We start from the raw sequence: 24,116 nt of genomic DNA on the forward strand, positions 1-24,116 counted from the left end.
AAAATATACCAGGTTTTTCAAGGAAAAATTGAAAAAATTTTCAGCCACCCTTAACCAGCTAGTAACTCTTTTTGCAAGTTAATAGTTTTATTCATTTGCTTACAAGGACTTTGTTATATAGACTTGCAGTAACTGAAACCTTTGTAAGTGGACTGTTTGATAATTTTGATCAATATATACCATGATTATAGATTCAGATAGATATTGTGAGACTTAAAAAGGAACTTACAGAGTTAAAAACTCTCTGTGTTTCTGTTATTGCACCTGGAGTTTGTGTTTTAATAATCAGTGTCAGAAAACTCTAGTGAGTATAATTTATACTCCATAGCCTCTTCTCCCTGAGTCGCATTTCAGCTATTAATTAAAACTTCGGTTTCCATAGCATACAATTTAATGATTAATTCTGTTCAGAGAATTGTTTTGTGAAGTTTGGATTTAAACTCCTAATTAATCATTCTACATTTTCCTAAGACCAATGTATGGTATTTATGTAGTATGATTTCTATATTTAGCTGCAGTATTGAATAATGAGTAATCATAATTAACCCTCAAATTTCCATAGATGGAATGGAGAATGTATAATTTATAAGAAGGAAAATGAATTTCAACTAGATTTAACTTTTAAATAGTGTATATATTTTTATAGTCAGTAAACCTGTACAGTTAATATTTCAGTGACAGATGATTGTGCTTAATGTTACATGCTGTTTTTATGAGGGGTACTCTCCTACTTCGTTATAAACTGCTCTGATTGTCAGACGGTGAGCAGGCAGATAAAGGGCCAGTATCTTTATTATAGTTAATGTAAAAGAATACTGTATGGCCTAGAGATTGGGAAAGATTAGTGTATGTACATATATCAAAGAAGGAAGATGGAAGAGAATGTACAAACTACTGAATAATTACATTAATTCAAAAGTAGTTTTGCTTAAGTGTTACAAAAAAGTATACAGCCATACAAAGAAAAATGCCAAATTAAAAAGCAGATTTCAGATGGCAGGAGGATACAAAATCAGATAGCTAACATAAGATAGATAATGGAGATAGGAAGAAAATTTAAGAAAGTTTACATTTGCTTATTGATTACAGCAAGTCCTTTGTGTGAATCATATCAGAATGTGGGATGTATTTATTTCTCTGAAGAATTTGTATGATGAAAAAGAAACTTAAGAAGTTTCTTAATGGAAGAACTAAGTTTGGAAAAATGGAGTAGTTCAGAATATAAATGCTCTCATATCTACTTAATGTATACAGTGAATATATAATGACAAGTTTGGAAGAGTTGACAGCTGAAATCAAAGTTGGACATCAAAACATTAACACTTTGAGATATACAGATGACACCATTTATTAGCTGAAAGTCTAATCTGACTTACTGTTAAATATAAGAAGATAAAGGCAATATCAAACAACAGTTAGTGAACTTACACTTCAGAACATATCAATAAAGTTGTAGACAGTTTTTTGGGGGTTCAGAATGGATAAGAATGAACAGTGTGCTGGAGAACTTGACATTAATTCTAGGGAAGGAAGCAATGACAAACATAATTAAGAACAGTAAGGATAATGATATTTTATGAGAATGAAGATCAAAATAATTAAAACAATTTTTTCAGCGATAAAATATAGCTATGAAAGTTGGACACTGAGAAAGTTTGGAAAAAAGAAGATACCTTTGAATTATGGAGTTGGATACAATTACTAATAGTACAGTACACTGGAAGAAGAACCAATCACTCAGTCTCAAAACAAATAAAAGCAGTGATCAGCAAGCAGAAACCCATGTACTTGTAGTATGAGATATGAGCTATTAATTACTAAAAATGATTATGCTTGGAAAGGCTAAGGAAAGTAGGAAGACAATGGGTAAGAAACATGGATGGGATCAAAGAGATCACTGGGATGTCCTTGGAAGAGCTACAGATTATCTCCACATAAGATTGAGAAGAAAGGCATTTGGCCATATAGTCACCAGGAGACATGCCAGTGCAACAGTACCTAACAAACAATCCGTAATATAAAACTATTGTTTCAGATTACATGTTAATCCAGTATGGTTTAGCATATCATGCAGAAGCAATTAATTGAGCAAGGGAAGGAGAGATAACATACATGTAGATGTGAAACCTTTAAAAGAAGTATTGCCTGCAGCATGGAGAGATACATTTTCCTTTTGACTCACCGGTGTGTAGACAAAAAGGACAAATGGAATTGTACTAGGAAAAATAATGCCTTTCTTTCGATTAACTAGCCAGTTTAATATTTCTTTGATGATGACTTTCTTTTCTCAGAGATCCACTGTAGGCTATCTTGCCTTTATGAAGTTGTGCATAAAATGTTCAGTTTTGCTTTGAACAGTTAGCAAAATAATATCCATTGATTGTAATAAACCTGTACTTGATGGAATCTGCCTAAAAGGACAGACACTAACTGCTTCATTTAATGGCTAGTAACCATTATGTCAGGAAGTAAAGATCTGTGACAGAATGTTCTCTAAATGCTAATGAATTGTCAATATATTAAATGATGTAAATATTCTGTCAAAAACTGATACCTGAATATTGTGTTCTACTGATGAGAAATTAAAAGAGAATATGGGCAGCTGTACTCTCTTATGCTTTTTTAATTTTGAAAACTAGCTTGTAATATTTGCTGCTTCGTGTATTTCATTAAAACAATGCAGTTTATCTGATCTTTTTATTCTTTGGACTTACATGCATGTGCTTTTACAAGCATGAATCCATGGATATTGCATATGTCATTTTTGAAAAAGATTCCCAAATCAAGTTAAAACCTTATTCTTGCTTCAGTGACGAGCAAATTGCTTGCTTTACCTTTTAAAAATTCCCTCTTCCACAGTAATGAAATAGAGAGCAAGTTGCTGAAAACAGAGGAATGAACAAGTGATACAAATGGCTGCAGAAATCATTGCTGCAAGGCATGGATGCTTTTGAAGATTAATCTAAAAATTAGTGTTACTTAGTAAAGGCTATTTGCTTGATGTATTTAACCTTTTTTTTATATCTCTGTCTCTTCTTTCATTCGTTGTCCAATGACCTCTTCCCTTTGCCTCACCCCGTCTCATTTTTTTGCTTTCACCTCTTTCCTTCACCTTTTTTCTTTAAATTCCTCTTCTGTTTTGCCATTTCTGCTGGAATATATCAGAATATTTATGTATTTAATAATCAAATGTATAGGCCTCCCAACTCATAGTGACTTTGGGCAATATATAAGATAAAAACAATCCAATACAATGCAAACAGAAGGCAATAATCCAGAGATTAAAATACCAAACACATTAATAAAGGCACACACTTCCTAGTCTAGTGCCTAGGAAGAGGCCCACTTAAAGGATGGCAAAGTCAGGGCACCTCCAGCCTCTGAGGGGATATTATTGCAGAGGAATAGAGAAGGCAATGCCCCATCAAGTCTCAGGTCCCTCAGATGACACTGTTTTAGGGATGGGGCCTGGAGCATGCCTGTTCTATCAGATCTTACAGAATGTTTAGAGTAACAGAAGTGACCTTGGAAGAAATATGCAGAAACTGTTAAAAAAAAAAAAAAAGCATACTTTAAGCTTGGAAAATAGAAAAAATGTGAGAAAGAAGCTCAGATAGACTTCCCCTTATACCCATCTCTGGGGTGTAAGAAGAGAGGAAAAACCACATAATTAGTTCATTAAATGGGGTTTCACTGTATCAATTTAGGTTTGAAGTGAATAGAGAGCTGTTTGGTTCTTAATAAAAATATTAAAATCAAGTAGAAATGTGTATGTGTAACACTAGTTCTTCTAGAGCTGCATATAAAATGATTTATTTGCTAAAATTTGAGTGCTAAAACAAGGCACATACCTTTTCTTGGAAATAAATATTCATTTGGCTATACTGAGAGCCATATTCCTATAGATAGTGAATGGGTCAAGTTCAAAAAGTAAATATGATGGCATTTAAATTTTCAATTAATTGAAATTAAATATACCGTCTTTTTCTGTCAATAAGACACCCCCATGTACAAGACGACCCCCACTTTTCCAACCCAAAATTAAGAAATCAATATTTTAAAAATAGTGCAGAACACATTTTTATTTAGTAATTCGTTAACATTTACCTGATACGCTTGGTGGGAGGAGGTCCAAACCGTCTCTCTGCAGCTCTACTTCCATGCTCTTTTGCATAACTGATTACATTCAAGCACGAGTGAAACTGCCAGTAGCTTGTCTCTGCAAACGGACTTCCTCTAATTGGTTTGTTCAGCATCAGTTGACATCAGCTACATCAGGCTTGTGATTGGAGGAAGTCTGTTTGGGAGACAAGCTATTTCACTCGTGATTGGAGGCTAGCAATAGGAGGAAGCCTCTTTGCAGAAACAAAGTATGGGCAGTTTTGCAACCACGCGGTTCTCTCCTCAGCTGACTTCCTTGAATAAGACGCCCTTCAATTTTTAGGGTAAGGATTTTAGAAAAAAGTATCATCTTATAGTTGGAAAAATACGGTAGTTAATATATTATTTTTCAGTAATGCATTAAATGTTATTATCTAAATACTGTAATTTGGTAATACAGTAACTTTGGAAGATTCTTGAAGGCTTCACCCAGTGTTTTTAAGGTTTAGTAGCTCTTCATCAGATGTACCACTCAAAATCAGGGATAACGTTATAGAGAGCTGTTAATGATATCCATTCCCTCTTCCTTTCTCTCTTGCAAGAATAAGAAGGAAAGAGAGAGAAATATGGACTATGTTCTAATCTTCCTGGGAATTCTGCTGCTGTCCTCTAAGACTGGAATGTTAAATTCCAGAATGTGAAACATCACTGTGTCAACATCATAACTGTTTGTAGTGTGCCAGTTTTGGGAACTTCTAGAGAACTGCAGCAGTACAAGTTAGTGGTATTGCACTGATAATTGTCACATCATACATGGTATAGTCAAATCTGTTGCTGAGAAATGTGCAGAGTGGAGGATTGTGACAGGACTTGCATGGCAAGCTTTGATGAGTTTCTTTTATAAAGCATTTTTGGGCAAGGTATATCTTCGTATGCTGATTCACTTGGTCTGATATCCTTTTCTTTTCACCTCATAGCTTCTGCTTGAGCAGCAGGGGAAGGCTGTGGCAGCAGGGCTTTTGTGCAGTTACAAATTGTATGCTAGCTATTTCCAGAAGAGGAGGCTTTCTTCAGATTACTCACACTCTAGTCACCTGACATCTGAACTACTGCAGTGTGCTCTGTGAAGCTGTCTTTGGAGACAGTTTGGAAACTTCAGGTGTACAGCATGTAGCAGTCCAGGTAGTTTTGGTATATTGAGGTTGACTCATGTAACATCCCTACTGCAGGAGCTGCATTAGCAACTATTTAGCTTCTAGGTGCAATTCAAGATTCTGTCTGTTACCTATAAAGCCCTGCCTGCCTCAGAAACCTTGCATATCTTTGAAAGGCCTTCCAGTAACTGCCCGTCCAGTAAGATCAGAAAGAGAGATCTTGCTCAGGGTCCTCTCACGGCAATCCTACTGTTGAACCTTCTCAGCAACTGCTTCTCATCTGTAGAACAGCTTATCCCTTGCAATTCATGCCACCCTGTCTTTAACCTCCTTCCATAGCTCTAGTATAGCATTGGTGTGTCACTAAAAATTACCCTACCCCAATGATAGTGCTTAGGATGCTTCTGTAATTGGTATTTCTTTCTTTCTTTCTTTTCTGTTTTTAATCCTATGTATATTGTTTACTGTAAGTTACTTAGAGTTTTAGGAATTGAACAGCATAGAAGTAAATAAATAAATAATAAAATGCAGCTTAAGAAGGACTTGCTCCATACTGAATGCTACTGTGGCTATATTAGAGCAAGCAATTTTATATGACAGCTATGTATAGCTGAAGGATTTGGTAGAACTATAATGCAAACAGATGGCTCACTTTTCATGCATTTGTCAATGTCATTCTTTGATGGATGAGAATGCCATTCTCTTATTGTCCATGTAATGACAAAGATTCAGATAAGAGAATGATCTTCTTGTCCGAGTTTGATTCTGTTGTCTGGCTGTTTATAGGAAGATAGATATCTCTTAGTCACTGAAATATGAGGATTTTAAAATAGAAACATATCTTTATTATAAGATATTTTTTGGGCAGTAGTGTTTCTAATTCTTTCCACTATAGCATACATACCAGAAAACATTAGAAAAAAATTAACATCCAAATAGCCTGGGGTCTGCAGATTTAATTTCTGTTATTAGACAAACAATTCTACAAGCTCCACATAGCTGCTTGTTATTAAACAAGCAGAGCAGAAATGATCTTGAGTGAGTCAACTTGTGCTGGCTGGATCAGAAGTTCTCTCCCAAATGAGAGAGTGATGAAAGATAATAGTTGATTCTCAATCCTCTAACCTTGGCCATGATTAATTTGGAAAAAGCTTTCCTTCTTAGCAATGCTGTACATATACAAAATTGTACCAATGGCATTAAAAAAACAAACAAATGGATTTTTCTCCGATCAAAGCCCAAATGTGGGACCACATAAGAAATCAGTTATACATTTCCTTGGGTTCCATGATGGAATGCAGATATAAAGAATAACTTAGTGTTTCCTGCTTCTGTAATAAATAACAAGCGTCTATAATAGTCACTTAATTTAAAAGCATGTCAATCCTATTTGTTATTCAACATAATATGAAAGGACAGAAAGGTTTTTTTTTATTATATGACAGACCAAGGCTTTAGTAATACATGTACTGAAAATTTCCTGACATTTGAGCCAGAAAAAAATAGGATAACATCCCAATAGAGAACATGATATTTTCTATCTGGAAAATATTCTAGAACAAACTTACAGTCTGATGAAAGTTTGTTAATGGCTTTTGTTTTCTAGCTTTATTTTTTTTAATAAAAAACATAACTCATATTCTGTAACTTTTTATTGCATGCTTATGAAACTTCTATTCAAGGTATTAAGGAAATACTTTCAGACATCAATGTAGTCTTCCCTAATTTGATTCCTCTCTTCCAATGTTTTGGTGCTGCAATTCCAAACATTTCCATGCAGCTGGAAATTTTGGAGTTTTATTTCCTATATCTCTGCAAGGTGCTATCTCTGTATGATGATTTCAGAGCATTAGAACAAGTATCAGCTAAATTGCCTATAATGACAGTTACAATGCCTTTTGTGGTTAATCTCACTTTTTTTCTTTTTCGACTCCCCTGTTGTTCAGCCTGCATGCTATTGTAACTGTCAGTTCTTTCATCTATTTCCTGGATCCCCCCCCCCCTTTTTGTATAAAACCATAAAATTTGGTGGCTTTTACAAGAAAATTGTGTCTATTTTCATTGTTATATGAATTGTTATATTGCTTTTTGTTTATGACGTGTCAGCAACTATATGATATGTTTAAACAATCATTGGGGTTATCAAATTTTGGCTTGTATTGATAGCCAAACCAAAATGTATATTTATTAGGATCCTTCCTTTCTTAAAAAAGGAGGAGAGCAATCTTAGCCTATAGTAGCCAAGAATGAGAAAGAGTCTGGTAGTATTGTTTAAGACTAACAATTTTTATTAGTTCTCCTATTTCTTTTATTAGACATCTTAGAGAAAGAGTATAAACAGAGATAACAAGCAAGAAAAAAGGAATAAAAAGGTAAAATACAAATAAGTAAATGAGGAATCTAGTATGTTATGGAGACTACATTTTCCCATTTTTTCATTTAAAATTCATCATTTAAAAAACTAGTAATTGTTATTAAGCTTTAAGCTAAGAATATGTATTAGGAACTATAGTTAACAGAGTATAAATCACTGACTGAAATAAAAAACTATAATAAATTGAATCAATAGTGAGAATCTATTCTAATTGGAATATCCCATGAAGTTAAAATATAGACTCTATACACAGAATGTACAATGAGGTACAAATTCATGTATTAAATTATAGTCCAGGAATGGTTTCAAGGTAGAATTGAATTCTACACCAGATTTACTTTTAAGGTATGAAGTTGTTGTGGACATTGAAGCATACTCCCACAGCATTAGCTATAATGCCAGCAGTGTGGAAGAGGGACTGTGCATGGATTTGGAAACTTCAGCTAGTGTAGAATGTGGCAGCACACACAGTTATGAATATTTCATAATTCATCTGTGCAGTGCTACTTTTGCACAAGCTGAGCTGACTTCCAGAATGATTCCAGGTACAATTGAAAGTGCTGGTTAATATTTTTTAAGCCCTACATGGTACAGGGCCTGGTTACTTGTGGGACTGTCTCTCTCTGAGGGTTTCTGCCTGTTCCATCAGATCTGATAGGGTGGTCATGCTCCAAGTCCCTTCTATCAAACAGTGCCATCTTGTGGGACTGAGGAAGCATGCCTTCTCTGTCGTGGTGCCTATCCTATGAAAGAGCCTCCCTTCTGAGATTTAGATGGCCCCAATTCTCTTGGCCTTCTGGAAGACTGTTAAAGCTTTTTCCCCGGCATTAGGACCAAGATGTTAGGGGAGCCCAATATATGTCTGTGTTTTATGAAGTTGTTGTTGTTGTTGTTGTCGTTGTCGTCATTGTTATATTTTCATCCTGCCTTTTTTGTATATAACTCAAGGTGATAAACATACCTAACACTCCTTCCTCCTATTTTCCCCACAACAACCCTGTGAGGTGGGTTGGGCTGAGAGAGGGTGACTGGCCCAAAGTTACCCAGCCAGCTTTCATGCCTAAGGGAGGCCTAGAAATCACAGTTTCCTGGTTTCTTAACTACTACAGCAAACTGGCTCTCATGTACAGGTAGTCCACAAATTACAACCATTTGTTCAGCAACTGTTCAGAGTTACAGCAGCGCTGAACAAATGGTACGGTCCCTGAAGTTACAGCTGTTGCAGCTCCCCTGAGGTCATGTGATCAAAATTCGGGGGCTTGGCAGCCTGCCTGCACTTATGACTGCCCTTTTGCCCTTTTGCCCACCCTGCACAGCAGCACTCTTCAGCAGCGGCGGCAGTGGGGGTGAAATAGAGGTCCAGGCCCTTCAGTCTCAGCCAGCTGTCCCTGTCCCTGGACCTCTACTTCAGCCCCAGTGCCACCACCACCAAGGAGTGCTGCCCCAGCACCCCAGCACAAAGCCTCAGCCACCTCCTCCACCCTGCGCTCTGCTTGCCCTGCTGCCCTGCACTCCACTGGCCCTGCCACCCTGCTGGCCTTGCCGCCCTTGCTCGCTGGCCCTGCTGCCCCAGCTGACCTTTGCCATCTTCTTCCCACTGCTAACGTGGTGCTCCCAGCCTGGCCCTATGCAAGGCAGCTGCCAGATACACCAGGCATTCTTCTCAAGGCCATTTACACCATTCTCCAAATAGCTCAGGCTGTTCTCACAATGCTTCAGAAAACTTCTGAGGCCTTCTGAAACCTCACAAGAAGGTTGTGCCCGCCATTCCCCAAATCATGCAGGCTGTTCTCACAATGCTTCAGAAGACTTTTGAGGCCTTCTAAGACCTTCTGAGAAGGCCATGCCTGCCATTCTCCAAATTGTGCGCGCAATTCTTACAATGCTTTGGAAAGCTGCCATGTATATGGCCAGGCTGGGCGCACCTCAGCAGCAGCAGAAGGAAGATGGCGAAAGTCAGCTGGGGGCGGCAAGTGCAGGGCTTGAGGTGGCATTCCTTGGTGGCAACAGTGCTGGGACTGAAGTAGAGGCCTGGGGGCAATGGCAGCTGGCTGAGACTGGGCTTCTATTTCAGTCCCAGCACTGCCACTGAGGAGTGCTGCTGTGGAGGGCGGCCCAAAGGGCAGAGATAGGGGGAGATAGGAGGGTGGGAGAGGTTGAAGTGGCCCTGCTGTTGTAAGTATGGGCGGGTTGCTAAGCACCCAGTTTGTGATCACGTGACCATGGAGGTGCTGCAACAGCCATAATTTCGGGGACAGGATGTAAGTACCATTCATTCAGTGCCTCTGTAACTTTGAAAGGTTGCTGAGCCAAATGGTCTTGTTGAACTTGAGGACTAACTGTATGCAGAGATGGTTACAAAGCCCATGAAACAAAGAAACTACTAGGAGAAAACTCAGACTGGCTGTGCCCTGGGTATAAGAGAGATGAAAGGGAAACTGCAGTCAGGATTTCAAGTTCCAGTCAAATTTGTGAAGTGGCCTACCTCTAAAGTCTGACTTTCATTTAGAAATATCTCCTATTATACTTTTCCAACTAAACAGGTAATTATTTTTGAATAATCCTTTTTTTTGTTGTTGTTCAAATACTTGCTTTTTGACAATTTTTGCAGTAGCATTAAACCCCATTATTCATTCATTCATTCATTTATTTAATTTGTATGCCACCCATCTCCCCCAACAGGTGACTCTGGGTGGCTCATAATTAAAACCAAAAACCCATGAACAATTTAAAAATACCACATAGATAATTAAAATTAATTAATCCATTAAAAAGCAAACTGTAAAACAAACTCTATACATAAATACTAAAAACATTCAAGATGACCGGGTGGGGCAAAATCAATTACCCCACAAGCCACTTCCACTGATGCGATCCCCCATCCGGCCCCCAGGCCTTCTGGCATAGCCAGGATTTCACACTTTTCCTGAAGGTCATGAGAGTGGGGGCACACCACACCTCAGGAGGTAGGTTGTTCCATAGAGCGGAGGCCACCGCAGAAAAGGCCCTCTTCCTAGATCCCACCAAAATCGAAATTCCTTGACTGGTGGGGTCTGCAACATGCCCCTTCTGCTGGACCAGGTGGAGTGGGCTGATATAACGGGCGAGACAGCTTCTCAGATAACCTGGTCCTGTGCCATGAAGGGCTTTAAAGTGATAACCAACACCTTGAATTGGACCTGGAAGCAAACCAGCAACCAATGTAGCTCACGTAACAGCAGTGTAATATGTGCCCTCCTAGGGGCATTCACAACTGTCCCTGTCGCCGCATTCTGCACCAGCTGTAGCTTCCGGATATTCTTCAAGGGTAGCCCCATGTAGCGTGCATTGCAGTAATCCAACCAGGAGGTGAACAGGGCATGAATGACCGTGCAGAGGGCCTCCTGTATTGCTTTTCTTCCTCTGTCAAGTTCTGTATTAGCATTTTGTTTTTGTTTTTTTTTCTTAATCCAGTAACCTGACACAAAGCTATATTGTGGTATACATTCCATTAATAGTACAGGTAGTCCTTGACTTATGACCATTTGTTCAGTGATGAAGTTATGAATGCACTAAAAAAGTGACTTACAACCAGTGCTTGAAGTTACGGCTGTTGCAGCGCCCCCGCAGTCACATGATCAAAATTTGGGTGCTTGGCTTACAACTGCAGGGGTGCTTCAACTCCTCCCCACCTGTCTCTCCCCCATCTATGCCCTCTTGGCCCCCTGCCACCCTGTGCTCTGCCACCCCAGCTAACCTTTGCCGTCTTCTTGCTCCAGAAAGCCTCTTTGCAAAAAGCTCCTGGAACACGGTGTGCCTGGGGCTTGATTCAGCTGTTCGGCTGCTGGCAGGTGCTACTGGACCCTACTGTCCTCTGGGCACTTCTGCAATTGACTATCCCTTCCTGTATTGCTTACTTTCATTTGTCATTGGGGAGGTGTGGGCCGTGGTTGGGTGGGGGGGGACTTACAGTAGAGTGGCAGGCTGCTATGGACCCCTTCCCCCCATGTAAATCACTTGTCTTCCCCCCCGAGTTAGCCCTCTTTAGGAAAGCATTGAGGGAGGAAGAAGAAAGTGACACAGTTCCATCTCCAACTGTTATTCCACCTTCTGGGTGAGAGTTAGAGGAGGAATTGATTGGGAGTGATTGGAAGAGAGCCCCTACCAACTGGTGAAAGCAGCGGGGAGGGTTCTTGTGATTGTTATGAGTATATGAATGTGTTCTTGTGTGTGAGTGCTGTAGTGAGTGGGGAGGTGATGGCTGGGTACTTTGTTGGTGCTGTAGCTAAAGTGTCTCAGGGTGCCCTGTTTCCTCTCCAAGGGATGTTTGAAGAGGACGCTAGGAGGTTCCTAGTTTTGGGATTTGGGGGATGGGACTGTTGTTGGGGAGGGAGGTGAGCCATAATATAAGGGTGGTGACAAGCATGGGGAGATATGGTGGGAGACAGGGAGCGGGCCGTTCCAGGGAAACTCAGGACCAATATCTCATACAGGTTCCGCATTCCAGCTCCTTGATCTCAGTCCTGATACCCTGTCAGCAGACATTCAGTGGCCCTGGTCTCTGGCTGCCGCTGTTGAACGCCAGGTTGGTCTGCAATAAGGCTTCCCTCATTCATGATTTAATCATTGATCAGAGGGCCGACCTGGTATGTATTACTGAAACCTGGCTGAGTCCAGAAGTTTGTGAGATATGCCGAGGGGGTTTTGGGTGTGGCATCAGCTGAGACTCTGGGCTGGGGTGGGGGTGTGGCTATTGTCATCTGGGAATCCCTTATGGCTTTCAGGACTGCTGCCCCACAGGTCCTTGGATGTGAGACTCTGTTCCTTAAGTTGGGCTCTAGGGATCAGTTAGGATTGTTGCTGTTGTACCAGCCTCCCTGCTGCATATCAATCTCCTTGTCTGAGCTCCTTGATTCCATCTTGGGGTTGGCAGTGGAGTTTCATAGACTTATGGTTCTGGGGGACTTCAGTCTGTCTTCTCTGGTAGTGGGGTTTGAGGTGGCTCAGGAGTTCATGGCCACCATGACAGCCATGGGCCTATCCCAGGTCATCCAGAGCCCGACATGAGACAGTGGTCACACTCTGGATTTGGTATTCCTGTCAGAGCAGTGGTTATGTGATCTGAAATTGGAGGAGCTTTTGGTGTCTCCTGTCAGGCCTAGCCCAAGGAACTCCAAGAGACCATGTAAATTCAGTCCAGCAGTGTTTATTAGCTACAACCTCTAGCAAGAATCTTCCCAGACTGAAACCCCAGCTCCCAAATAATGCCAGCCACAACATTGTGAATTCCTCAGGGAGGTGCCAGTCTCATCCTCTTATCTCTCCCTTGCGCCTCAGGAGATGAAAAAAATGTTTTTCTCCCTGAGTCAGGCCTTCATAATTCCATTCCATCACACTCTCTTGTCATGGAGAGATCATGCCCTGTTTTCCATGGTATTCTCTAGTGCCACTACCCACTGCAGGGAGGCTTGATCCATTAGATTGGTCCGCCTCTGGCGACCGATGGACCCAGATGGGTTTCATAGGGAGCTGGGGGGTTCTTCCTGCTGGTCTGCTGCACAGTCATCTGAAGCCTTGGTTACCACTTGGAATAAGGGGGCAGCTGAAGCCTTGGATCATATCATACTCATGTGACCTCTCCCCTCCCATGGACTCTGTTACTCCCTGTGGTTTATGGAGTTGCTTAGGGAGATGAAACAAGAGAACAGACATCTAGAGTGTCGCACTCAGCCAAGGATCAGCTCGACCAGACATGGGTTAGAGCTGCTATTAAGGCCTACCTTGTGGCGATAAGGGCAGCAAAGTGACAGTACTTCTCTGCCCTTATTGCATTTGCAGATTGCTGCCCTGCAGCCCTGTTTCGGGTGACACTAGCCCTCTTGGGTAAAGGGGGCCCAGAGCATCTTTTGCAGGGGCATGCAGAGGAATTTGCTTAGCATCTGTTGGATAAAATTGCTCAGATTTGCTTGCAGTTGGATGCCAGTTTTGTTGCAGGTCCAGAGCAGATGTCTGGGGTGGAGTCTTAGCTGGTTATCTGGGAACGATTTGAACCTATTGGACCCAAGGAAATGGACAGGGTCCTTCAAGCTGTGAGCTCAGCCACCTGCTCCCTAGATCCACACCCTTCCTGGCTTGTGAAAGGGGGGTGTTGTGTGAGTGGACTCTAGCAGTGGTTAATTCTTCTTTGAGGGGGGGTGTCTGCCTCTTAAAGAGGCTTTGGTGTGCCCCCTCCTCAAGAAGCCATTGCTGGATTCCACTGTGCTGGACAACTTTCATCCAGTATCTAACCTCCCATTTTTGGGTAAGGTGGTTGAGAAGGTGGTTGTGCAACAGCTTCAGAGGGCCTTAGATGAAGCAGATTATCTGGATCCTTTTCAGTCAGGATTCAGACCTGCGTATGGGGCAGAAACAGCATTGGTCACACTTTTGGATGATCTCTGCAATGGGTAGGATGGAGGTTGTTCATCCATCCTTGCCCTACTTGACTTCTCAACAGCTTTCAATACCATTGATCATGATATCCTTCTGGATTGGCTCAGGACTGGGGGTGGCTGGCACAGTGCTGTGCTGATTTGCTTCCTTTCTCCAGGGTCAATTCCAGTTGGTGATGATTGGGGAGGAGAGGTCCTGCTCTTGGCCTCTATTATGTGGAGTGCTGCAGGGTTCGGTGCTCTCCCCTCTCTTATTTAATATCTGTGTGAGACCTCTGGGTGAGCTCATCCATCTCCATGGGGTGAAGTATCAGTATGATAGCCAACTATACATCTCCACCCCTGCAAATTGAGTGATGCTGTGAATGCTTTATCCTGGAGACTGTGTGGGTCTGGATGGGCAACAACAGGCTTCAACTGAACTCTGGCAAGACTGAGTGGCTTTGGATTTGGGATCCCGCTGGTCCTAGGACTATACCATCTTGGATTCTGGATGGGGTGGCACTGCCCCAGACAGACCTGGTGTGCAATCTTGGGGGTCCTCCTAGACTTGGAACTCCTGCTTGAAGAGCAGGTGGCAGCTGTGGCTAGGAGGGTCTTTGCACAGCTTCACGTTGTGCACCAATTGTGCCCCTTCCTGGATCGTGAGGTTCTGCTCACAGTCACTCATGCCCTAGTCACCTCCAGATTGGACTACTGTAATGTGCTCTATATGGGGCTGCCTTTGAAGAGGCTTCAACTGATTCAGAATGCAGCAGTGCGGGCTGATATGTGTGCTCCTAGAAGAGCACATATTACACCTCTGTGTCATGATCTGCATTGGCTGCCAGTTTGCTTCCAGGTCCAATTCATGGTGCTATTTTTTACCTTTAAAGCCCTTCATGGCAGGGGGCCTTTTCCTGATTACATCAGCCCGTCCCATTAGATCTGGCAGGGAAGGTATGCTACAGGTTCCATCGGCCGGGGACTTGCATTTGGTGGGTCCCAGGAGATGGGCCTTCTCTGCTGTGGCTCCCTCCTTGTGGAACATTCTTCCTCCTGAAGTTAGGCTCACTCCTTCCCTGCTGTCATTTTGGAAGTCCCTCAAGACCTGGTTATGCCATCAGGCCTGGGGGTCTTTGGGAGCTGGAGACATTCTTAGATGGCTCCACTGTAATTGATATTCTGCTCTCTCTGTGGGATTTGTATATTTTAAAATTTAAAATTTTTAAAATTTTTGGTAATGTTTTTATTTTAAGAATATTTTTTATCTTTTTATAATGATTGTTTTTATCGATCTGTTATTTTATTTAATTGTTGTACCCCACCAAGAGTTGCTTTGTGTGAGATGGGTGGCTATATAAATGTGACATACATACATACATATTAATATTAATTTAAGGTGCATAGACATAGACTCCCAAAATGGGTTAGAATTCAGCCTGTTTTTGGCTGAAGGCCCAAATTTAATCCCTTAAAATGTCCCATTTCTCTCCCATTCCCAAAATCATAATTAACATTATATGGGCCCCGTATAATGTTGGAGTAAAGCCCTAACATGCTGGGCAAAATCCAGTATAGTATTTGTTCTGAAAAAGTTGCACATTCCTGTTTTGTTACAGTAAGATGCTAATCACGTTAAGGAGGACCCAAAATAGATGGAGATGATGCTGGAAGAATTAGGATTAAGAATGTTTCAGATTAGTTTTAAAGAACTACAGTTGGTTTAGAGAGATTTAAGTTGTAATTTGTTTAATAAATGGGAATTAATTCAAATAATTAGAAACATACTTCACATGCAAGTTAATGTAAGCAAAAGGCAATTTAAGTTGTTGCTTCTATTTAGAAAACTTGACTTTGTCTCAGCACAGGAAGCATTTTATAGAAAGAAGCAGCAAGCAAAGAGAAATTATTAACATATCAAGACTTATTAATATAGGAAAATGGACAGCTGAAGATGAAGTCAAGAGAACTGCAGAGGGATTTAGTTTTTAACGGTTTTCATATGTACAATTGAGAGAAAGATTTAATATAGATAAAAAGGTAATGGGATTAAATAACATAAGATGGGATTTAAAACAAACTGTGTACAAATGATGAACATGTTTGCAAAAATGTATAAACGTTTTTGAAATTTGAAACAGAAGAGAAACAAGTTAAAGATTTGCATGATAAAATGGGCAAAGGTTTTTGGCTACAATATACAGATGGAGCAGTGGGAGAGAATGTGGATAAAGGGACTGAAATTCACTTTGTTATAATTTAAGAGAGAACTTTTATAAAATGATTGACCACTGGTATATGACACCAGAGAAATTATCTAAAGTGTATAAAGGTACCTCTAGTCAATCTTGGAAATGTGAAAAACATGGACATTTTACCATACGTGATGGACTTGTGAAAAAGCAAAAAACAAAACAAAAACGGAAACAAATACATAAGATGAAATGAAGAATCTTGAAGATTAATATTGAGTTGAAACTAGAACTCTTTTTATTGGGATAACTGAATATGGATAGTCAATTAGAAAAGACTTATGGAAGATTGGATTTTATATATGGTAACTGCAGCAAGATTGTTATATGCACAAAGTTGGAGAAATACTGAAATACTCACAATGGAGGAATGGATTGTGAAGATGGCAGAACTAGCAGTGATGGCAAAACTGACCTGGTCAGGGACAAGACAATAAGTACTTTTGTAAAACACTGAAATTTTTTTATGGACTTTTTGCTGAACATGGAAAAAAATGAAATAGTGATTTCTGGATTTGATGACTGAAAAAAGATTGAATAAGTGGCTGAAGGGATTATTATAAGGGAGGAGAGAGAATGAGTTTGTAACTGCTATAAAGAAGGGCAAAAGTCGCTTCTTTAACTATCTTTTCTTTTTCTTTTCCTTTTCCCCCCCTTTCTTTAACTGTATTCTTTTCTGCACCTCTTCTTTTCTCTTTTTTTTTCTTTTCTTTATATATTTCTCTGTCTTTTAGTTATGTAAAACTTTTAATAAAAATTGTGCTAGACTGTGCTTCCAGCCTGGGGCTGCAGAGGCACCTCCGTGTTTACAGATGAACTGCACACAACAGCGTGTCTTCTTCAAACCCAAAGGATTACTGAACTTAAAAAAAAACAAACTTGCCTTTGGAATTTGTGAGCAATTGTTGCAATTTTACTTCATATTTAGTTCTCTTACTCTTCTTTCTACTGCAGCATCTGTTTAAGAATAGTGACAATAGGGAAGTAGTTTAGTCAGTAGAATGTCCAGAGCATAACTAATGTATGTGCAATCTCTTTAGCAGAAAAGAACGGCGTGCAGCAATCTTGCAGCCTCAGTGAAACTATCCAATCTGTCTGCTGTGTGATGTCATTGCCAGAAGCCAAATAGTACAGTTTTTGTTTTAATGGAAGAGGTCTTTCACGTTGCTGGTTTGACCTGATGGGAATGTAGTTGCAAATGCTTCCTGTTCATTCATAGGCCCCAGGCTTTCCATCCGTTTCAGTTTCAGATATGACAGCTGAAACCAATTAGGTAGAACTATGGGAAAGCTAAGTCACATACAGATTTATCATAGCTAAGGAAGAGGGGAGTGAATATATTTCATTGGAAATACGTGTAACTGATAGAGAAAGAGTACTAAATAAGGAGGAGGTAGGAGTAAGCTAATTTTACAATTTGTTCCTGAAGTTTAAAGCATTTACGATATAAACAAACACATGCATACATAGGTCTGTTTGAGTATTAGCCTTTAAAGATCTGTGGCAGCAATAGAGTTATATGATTTAATTGAAAATATGAATTTGTAAGCTATCATTTACTCATTTGTTTATTATGAACAAATATTTTATACTGATTCTCAGCATTGTCTGATGGTGAATAACAGCTTTCAATTTCTTTCATACCCACAAATTGTGAGTTGAACAAGATGTATCCCCACATCCCCTCTTCTATTAATAAGAAGTAGTGCATCACTATAAGATATGTTAATATCTCTACTGTACAGTACTTCAGTATACTTCCATCTTCATTTGATTTCCTTTGAATTGGTTACTAATTGTCCACTGGCATCCTTTAGCATTTCAGTTCAAGGCTAGAACCTCCTACTGTTTCTCGTCGCTTCTAACATCTCTCTGAAACTCTCTTTAAATTCATTTCTGAGATTTTTGTCCTCCTTGGCTTTGGCTTCTTTTTACTTCTTGGCAATTTCCATGATTTGTTCTGACATTCAGTTTGCTTTCTTCTGTTTCTTTCTTTTTTCTTGGTAATCTGTTTTCACATTCATCCTTAATTACTTCTTTAAGTTCACTCCATAATTTCTCTGGCTTTCTGTCAATGAGGTTCAGGACTTCAAAATGATTCCTGGTGTTCTCCTTGAAAATGGTGGGTATACATTCAAAATCATATCTTGGAAGCTGACTGGCTTTCTTCTTTAGCTTAACTTGAAACTTGCACATGAGCAATTTGTAATCTGTTCTACAGTCAGCACCTGGCCATGTGTTTGATGCTATAATTGAGCTTCTCCACCTATTGTCAATGTGATTTCTGTATACTTCCATCTGTTGATGTCCATGTAAAGAGGCATTGTTTTGATTGTTTGAAGACAGTGTTAGCTATGAAGAAATTATTGGAGTGGCAGAAAGTGGTAAGTCGGTCTCCTGCTTATTTTCGTTTTCCTAATCCATACAGTCTAACTACATTTTCTCCTTTCATGTTTCCGACTTTGGCATTCTGTCTTCAATCATAAGCAGCACATCTTACTTGCATGTTCTGTCAATTTCACATTGCAGTTTAGGATTTTCTTTTCCTGTATCAACATCATCAACTAGACGTTCCAAAGGCTTTAATCTAGTATCATCAGCATGTTGATGATTCCAAATCCCAAATTAGTGGATGACCTGACCCAGCGGTTTCATGTAGATGTTAAACAGGAGGAGAGAATGTTGAATCCTGTGGCACCCCACAAAGGGGGGCTGAGGGAACAACTGGCCACAAAGGAAAGATAAGAACTATAAAATAGTGTCCCCAATTCCAAAACCTACAGTCAGTCCGAAAGGCTACCCTGATTGACTATTATCCACCAGTGAGTCTGAGATGCAGGCTGGCCTTCCTCCCAACTTTAAATTTTGAAAGGAAGATATTGTAGGAAGGCTATCTTGTTAATTTTGTGTAGCAAAAATCAGAAAGAGTCTGGTAGTACTTTTTACATAAATCAATTTTTTAAAAACTTAAGCTTTCATGAACTACAGTTCATTAGATTCATAGAGTGGCTTGACTGATATGAGATTAAAATATATAGGATGGAGTGGAGGTAGGGGGAAAGGAAAGAAGATAGGGTAGTGATACAAATGAAGGTTCCATGGGAGACAAATTACAAGCATGTTATCAATTTACAATTTTAAGGTATTAAAAAATTCACTGTATTTGTTTAGGACTTCTGAAATAGCCTGAAACTTCTTGATGTGAGTTCAGCTGTCTCATGCTCAGTTTTGCCAGCAAAGTTAGGGCCATGTATTACATTAGAGAAAGAGGATGTGGAGGAGCCTTTAACCTTGTGTGTGAAGTTGTTGAGGTCTATGATTGTCCTGTTGGTGTAAATGTGGGGCAAAGTATATGTCTGAGCTTGTTTCAGAGTTTGGTTCCCATGTTGTTCATTTACTTCTTTACTGGAGCTTTTATTCCATTCCAATCCATAGGATTCTGTTTGATGAACTGTGCTTATTTATACTTCATTTATGAGTGCTCCTTTTTCTCTTAAAATAGGATGTATTGACACTGATTTTATAATATAATTCATTTTAATATCCCAGCTGATTAAAAATAAATAGTGCATGTCTGAACGTGCATAACAATCACACTTTGTAAATATCAGATTCTACTTCCAAGTTTCTATCAAATAATTTTAATGTGTTAAAATCCCATTGTGTTTGTTGAGATATTCTGATATGGCCTGAAACCATTTGATGTGAGTTCAACTGTGCATTTTACACATTACATTTGTTAATTGATAAAGTATATGTATCTTATCTGCATCTGCATAACTACTTTGCATGTAATCTGCATCTGTATAACTACCCTGTCATTTCCTCCACCTTTCCCCCTAACTTCATCCCAGATTGAATCATAGATTCAGTTTAGTCACTCTGACAAAGTAAGCTGCAGTTCATGAAAGCTTATATCTTTTAATAAAATGTGTTAGTCTGAAAAGATGCTACCAGATTCCTTCTGATCACTGGAATGCATGTGACTCAACCACATAGTACATTAATGTGCTATTAATCATCTTTTAAAATAGTTTTTCTCCTTTTTATTTAATGTTATTTTTTTAAAAGAGTAGGCAAAAAGTATATTACTGCTTTGGTGTTAAAATTCTATAATTGGAAAAACTTAAAACTTATTAACAAGTTTTAAATCAGTTTCTAAATTAGCTCACATATATTTTTTCATTTCTGTGATATTGCACAAGTGTATATAAAAAAGCCTTTTAGTTGGCAAATTAAAACTACTACTGCTGCTACTACTGATTAAACTGCCAAAGAGAAATAGAGAGGAATACCAAGACATAAATATTTGATGAAAGACACAATTCCCTATCCCCCAAATGTTACAAGAAATGTCTGAATTGTGACTTTTCATGATGGAAGACTATCCTAAGGCAATCTGTGGAGATTGCCCTAGTCTTAATTTGTTTTGAAAATAATGGGTTTTCTGTACTCTGAAAAAAGGAAGCAGATAAGACAGTAATGATTTGATGACAGTGTCATGAAGAATCTCCTGTAAAGAGGAATTAATAAAGCATGGACATTGCAGAGTAAATATCTAGTATAATAGTACTCATGTAGGACTGAAGGAAATGGAAACAAAAATTTATGCTTGTAATTCTAGTTCTTCATCTTTCATCCTTTATGTTTTGCTGCAATTTCAACCAGTTTATACTGCAAAGTATTATTCAGTATTCTAGCCTGATGTCTTGTGAATCCATTGCACAAATACGTTTGCTTATACTATAGAAAATAAGTTTCTTATACTGAAGGGCCACTTAACATATTTGTACCAGCACTGGACTATCCACCAATCTTTTGTCAGCATAGAAGTAGACATTGCATATACTTCCAACCTTTTCAGAAGCACAGCTGACTTTCCTATATCCATTCTTTGTAGCACTTTGTGGCTTGTGAAGGCCACACCTATATTTGTAGTTCCTGATGGTCAGTTCTTCATGAGAGAACATTTTATTTATTTATTTATCTAACTTACATAGCGGCCCATCTCACAAAACCAGTGGCTCTGGGCGGTATACAACAGAGCTAAAACAAATACCTAAAACCATTATCATTATTATTAAAAACATTAAAAACTGTAAAAACAGAGATAATACAAAAATAATAGACGGGGAGATGTTAATAATAATGGAGCCACCTCGCTAGTTCACCCGTCCCCTGAGTCCCCAGGCCTGGTGACATAATCAGGTCTTCAGCGACTTTGGAAGCTCAGAAGTAATGAGGCCAACCTCACCTCCGGTGGGAGAAAATTCCACAGTGTGGTCACCACAGCAGAAAAGGCCCACTGCCTAGGGCCCGCCAAATGTCGTTCCCTGGACGATGGAGCCCCTAACATGCCCTCTCTGCTGGATCTGGTGGGACGGGCAGATGAAATTGGGGAGAGGCGGTCTCTCAAATATATCCCAACTATTGCATTCTTAACAAAGTCTGCCTTGAACAAATGTTATGTTAAAAATAAAAGAACCTGCTACGAAGGTAAAGATGGGTGGCTGAATATTGGATGTCTGTTCCTGTAGTAGTCCTGCTCCTTCTTTTAAAGGCTTTAAGTGGTGTACTTAAAATGTTCATTTGTTTTGCTTGGCAGCGCAAGAAGTCACCTTAAAACATTTTCAAATGAAATAAATTTACTTGCTGCATGCAGGTAGCTTTTGCATATTGTTAGTCTTGCATTCCAGCATTTCACAAAAATGTAATAAACGATGTACTTAAACCATGTACTTAGCAAGGGTAACTAGAGGGTTTTTTTAGAATGCAAGATAGGATTATCTTTTGTCTTCCCATAATAATATTGTGAAACCAATTTATGTTCCTTGGAATGTAATATTGTTTTCATTGTCCTTAATTTTACTAGAATAAATTATTTAATGCCATATCAAAAATGTTAAACATTGTATATGACCTTTAAATGCCACACAGTTCTGTTCACTAACTCCTGCCTCAGTTCCAGGATCTTTAATAACATGGAACTGTTTGAAACATTCATGTTTAAACTTTCTTAATTCTGTCAAAATGCTTATTTCTTGTTTGGCCATGATCTGTGTATACTGTAAGAATGCTTATTTTTCATTTAACCAGAAGTGGGATGATAAAGGTTCTTGGATTATGCATTAAATTGTTTGAAATTCTGGACTTTGTATTATGATATTATGGACAGGTGGAAGAGAATGATATGCAGATATACTGACCATATATTACAGAGCCTGATGGTGGTATCACCATGGCATAATTTAAACTACACTTACTTTTCCTTATTCTCCATTTGTTATATTCAGAGGAAATAGCAACTTTCAAGTAGAAGTATACAGATTTGTTATATATAACAAAGACATTAAAAAATAGTAACACTTCATTTCTTTTCTGTTTTCAAGCACACAGATTTATGTCAGTACATGGACAAACATCCTGGAGGACTTCATCCAGATAATGTGAAGGTAAGACACTACTTTCCAAGTGAATACTATGATACTAAGTTACAGTGAGCAATAATATACTGTTAATGTAAGTAGATTATTTCTGTGCTGAAGAAAGTAGCCAGTCACCATTGGTAGCTGTAAGGTGAGGTAGGTGATATCATATACATTATGATGTCATTGTGCAAGTGGTATAAATTATGTACTGTATGTTATTTATGTCATAATATCACTGACATAAGTTATGTAATTCACACCCTTTGCATGATGATATTATGATGTGAAGTCATTTGCTATCCCCTACAACTGCTAACTTGATGCCTATAAATAATGTAATTATAAACAGGCCTTTTAATGATTAGATCTCTTGGATCAATAAAAATAATTTTATTATTTTAATTATTGATGTTTTTTTTTAAGTGGGAACGTAACAGCTACCTCCAAACTTAGTTTTTTATTTAGACATGGAGGGGTGTTATGCCCTGGCTACTTACATGGAAATCAGCCAAATTATTTTAGCATAAGTCAGTTAATCATACAGTAGCATGTATGTCAGAAATCATCCATATGCTATTTGTATAAATATAATATGCCTTGATGCTTTTCAGCAGCAAACATCTCAGAAATGCTTTATATCATATGACATACGCTGCAGTTTTTGATGTGAGATTGCAATTTAAGTTTCTCCAAGACAAATACAAATGACTTCACAGCAAAGAAACCTGTCAAAACATCTAGGTAGCCTTCAGGTATTTTGCCCCTCCCTAAAAGGGGCTGGGTCACCCTGGAAAGGGCTGATGGACACGATGCAGTAAGAGTAGTCCAAAGTGCACACTTCACCACTCTTATTGCCATTGTATAGACCTGAATGCAGGCATATACCAGTCCTGTTTTTGATCCTATGCCACTGTCACTCTAGGCAACTTTTCACTTGCTTCATCTCTTGAAACTCCCTATGTCCAAACTTAACATATTCACATTCAATCACATACTTCACATATTCACATCAAAGTCACATCCAATTGCCTGCATGAAAGTCACCTTTTACTTGTAAATTAGTTGTAGTAAACATTTTACTTGTAATTCTTTCCTGTGTTATGCTCTTTTCCACGCTAGAGGATAGAAAGCATCTGCATTGTACCCCTTTGCAATATAATTATGATTATAACCCTAAGATTGAGAACAAGATAAGATTTGATCTTGTCCTTCCCTCAGAACTACAATTCTAGTTCTAGTAGAAAATCTTCCTGTCTTCTCCTCTATAACATAGGAAGAGAAAGCTATGTTTTCATGTTACCTGTGAACTAAGCCAGAATGTAGATATTAGAATTTGATGAATATCTTTCCATTAGTAAACACACGCAAATATGGGGGGAGCAAGGTGAGATTATGATAAGGAAGGGCAAATAATG

The 24,116-nt window shown here is 39.0% G+C and overlaps 1 protein-coding gene across 3 annotated transcripts in view; it reads left to right on the forward strand.

The window, feature by feature from the left end:
• CDK14 (cyclin dependent kinase 14) overlaps positions 1–24,116 on the forward strand; it is a 251,509-nt gene that overhangs the window by 99,512 nt on the left and 127,881 nt on the right. For all 3 annotated transcript variants that reach the window (XM_007424673.3, XM_088150533.1, XM_025164414.2), the window contains one exon: positions 22,663–22,725. In XM_007424673.3, coding sequence (XP_007424735.1) covers positions 22,663–22,725 — 63 coding nt within the window. The remainder of the gene's footprint in view (positions 1–22,662; positions 22,726–24,116) is intronic.

This window comes from Python bivittatus, unplaced genomic scaffold (genome assembly GCF_059951505.1).
Source record: "Python bivittatus isolate LINGU-HERP-01145 unplaced genomic scaffold, Pbiv_v1 ctg000610_np1212, whole genome shotgun sequence".
In the NCBI taxonomy this organism is placed as follows: domain Eukaryota; kingdom Metazoa; phylum Chordata; class Lepidosauria; order Squamata; family Pythonidae; genus Python; species Python bivittatus.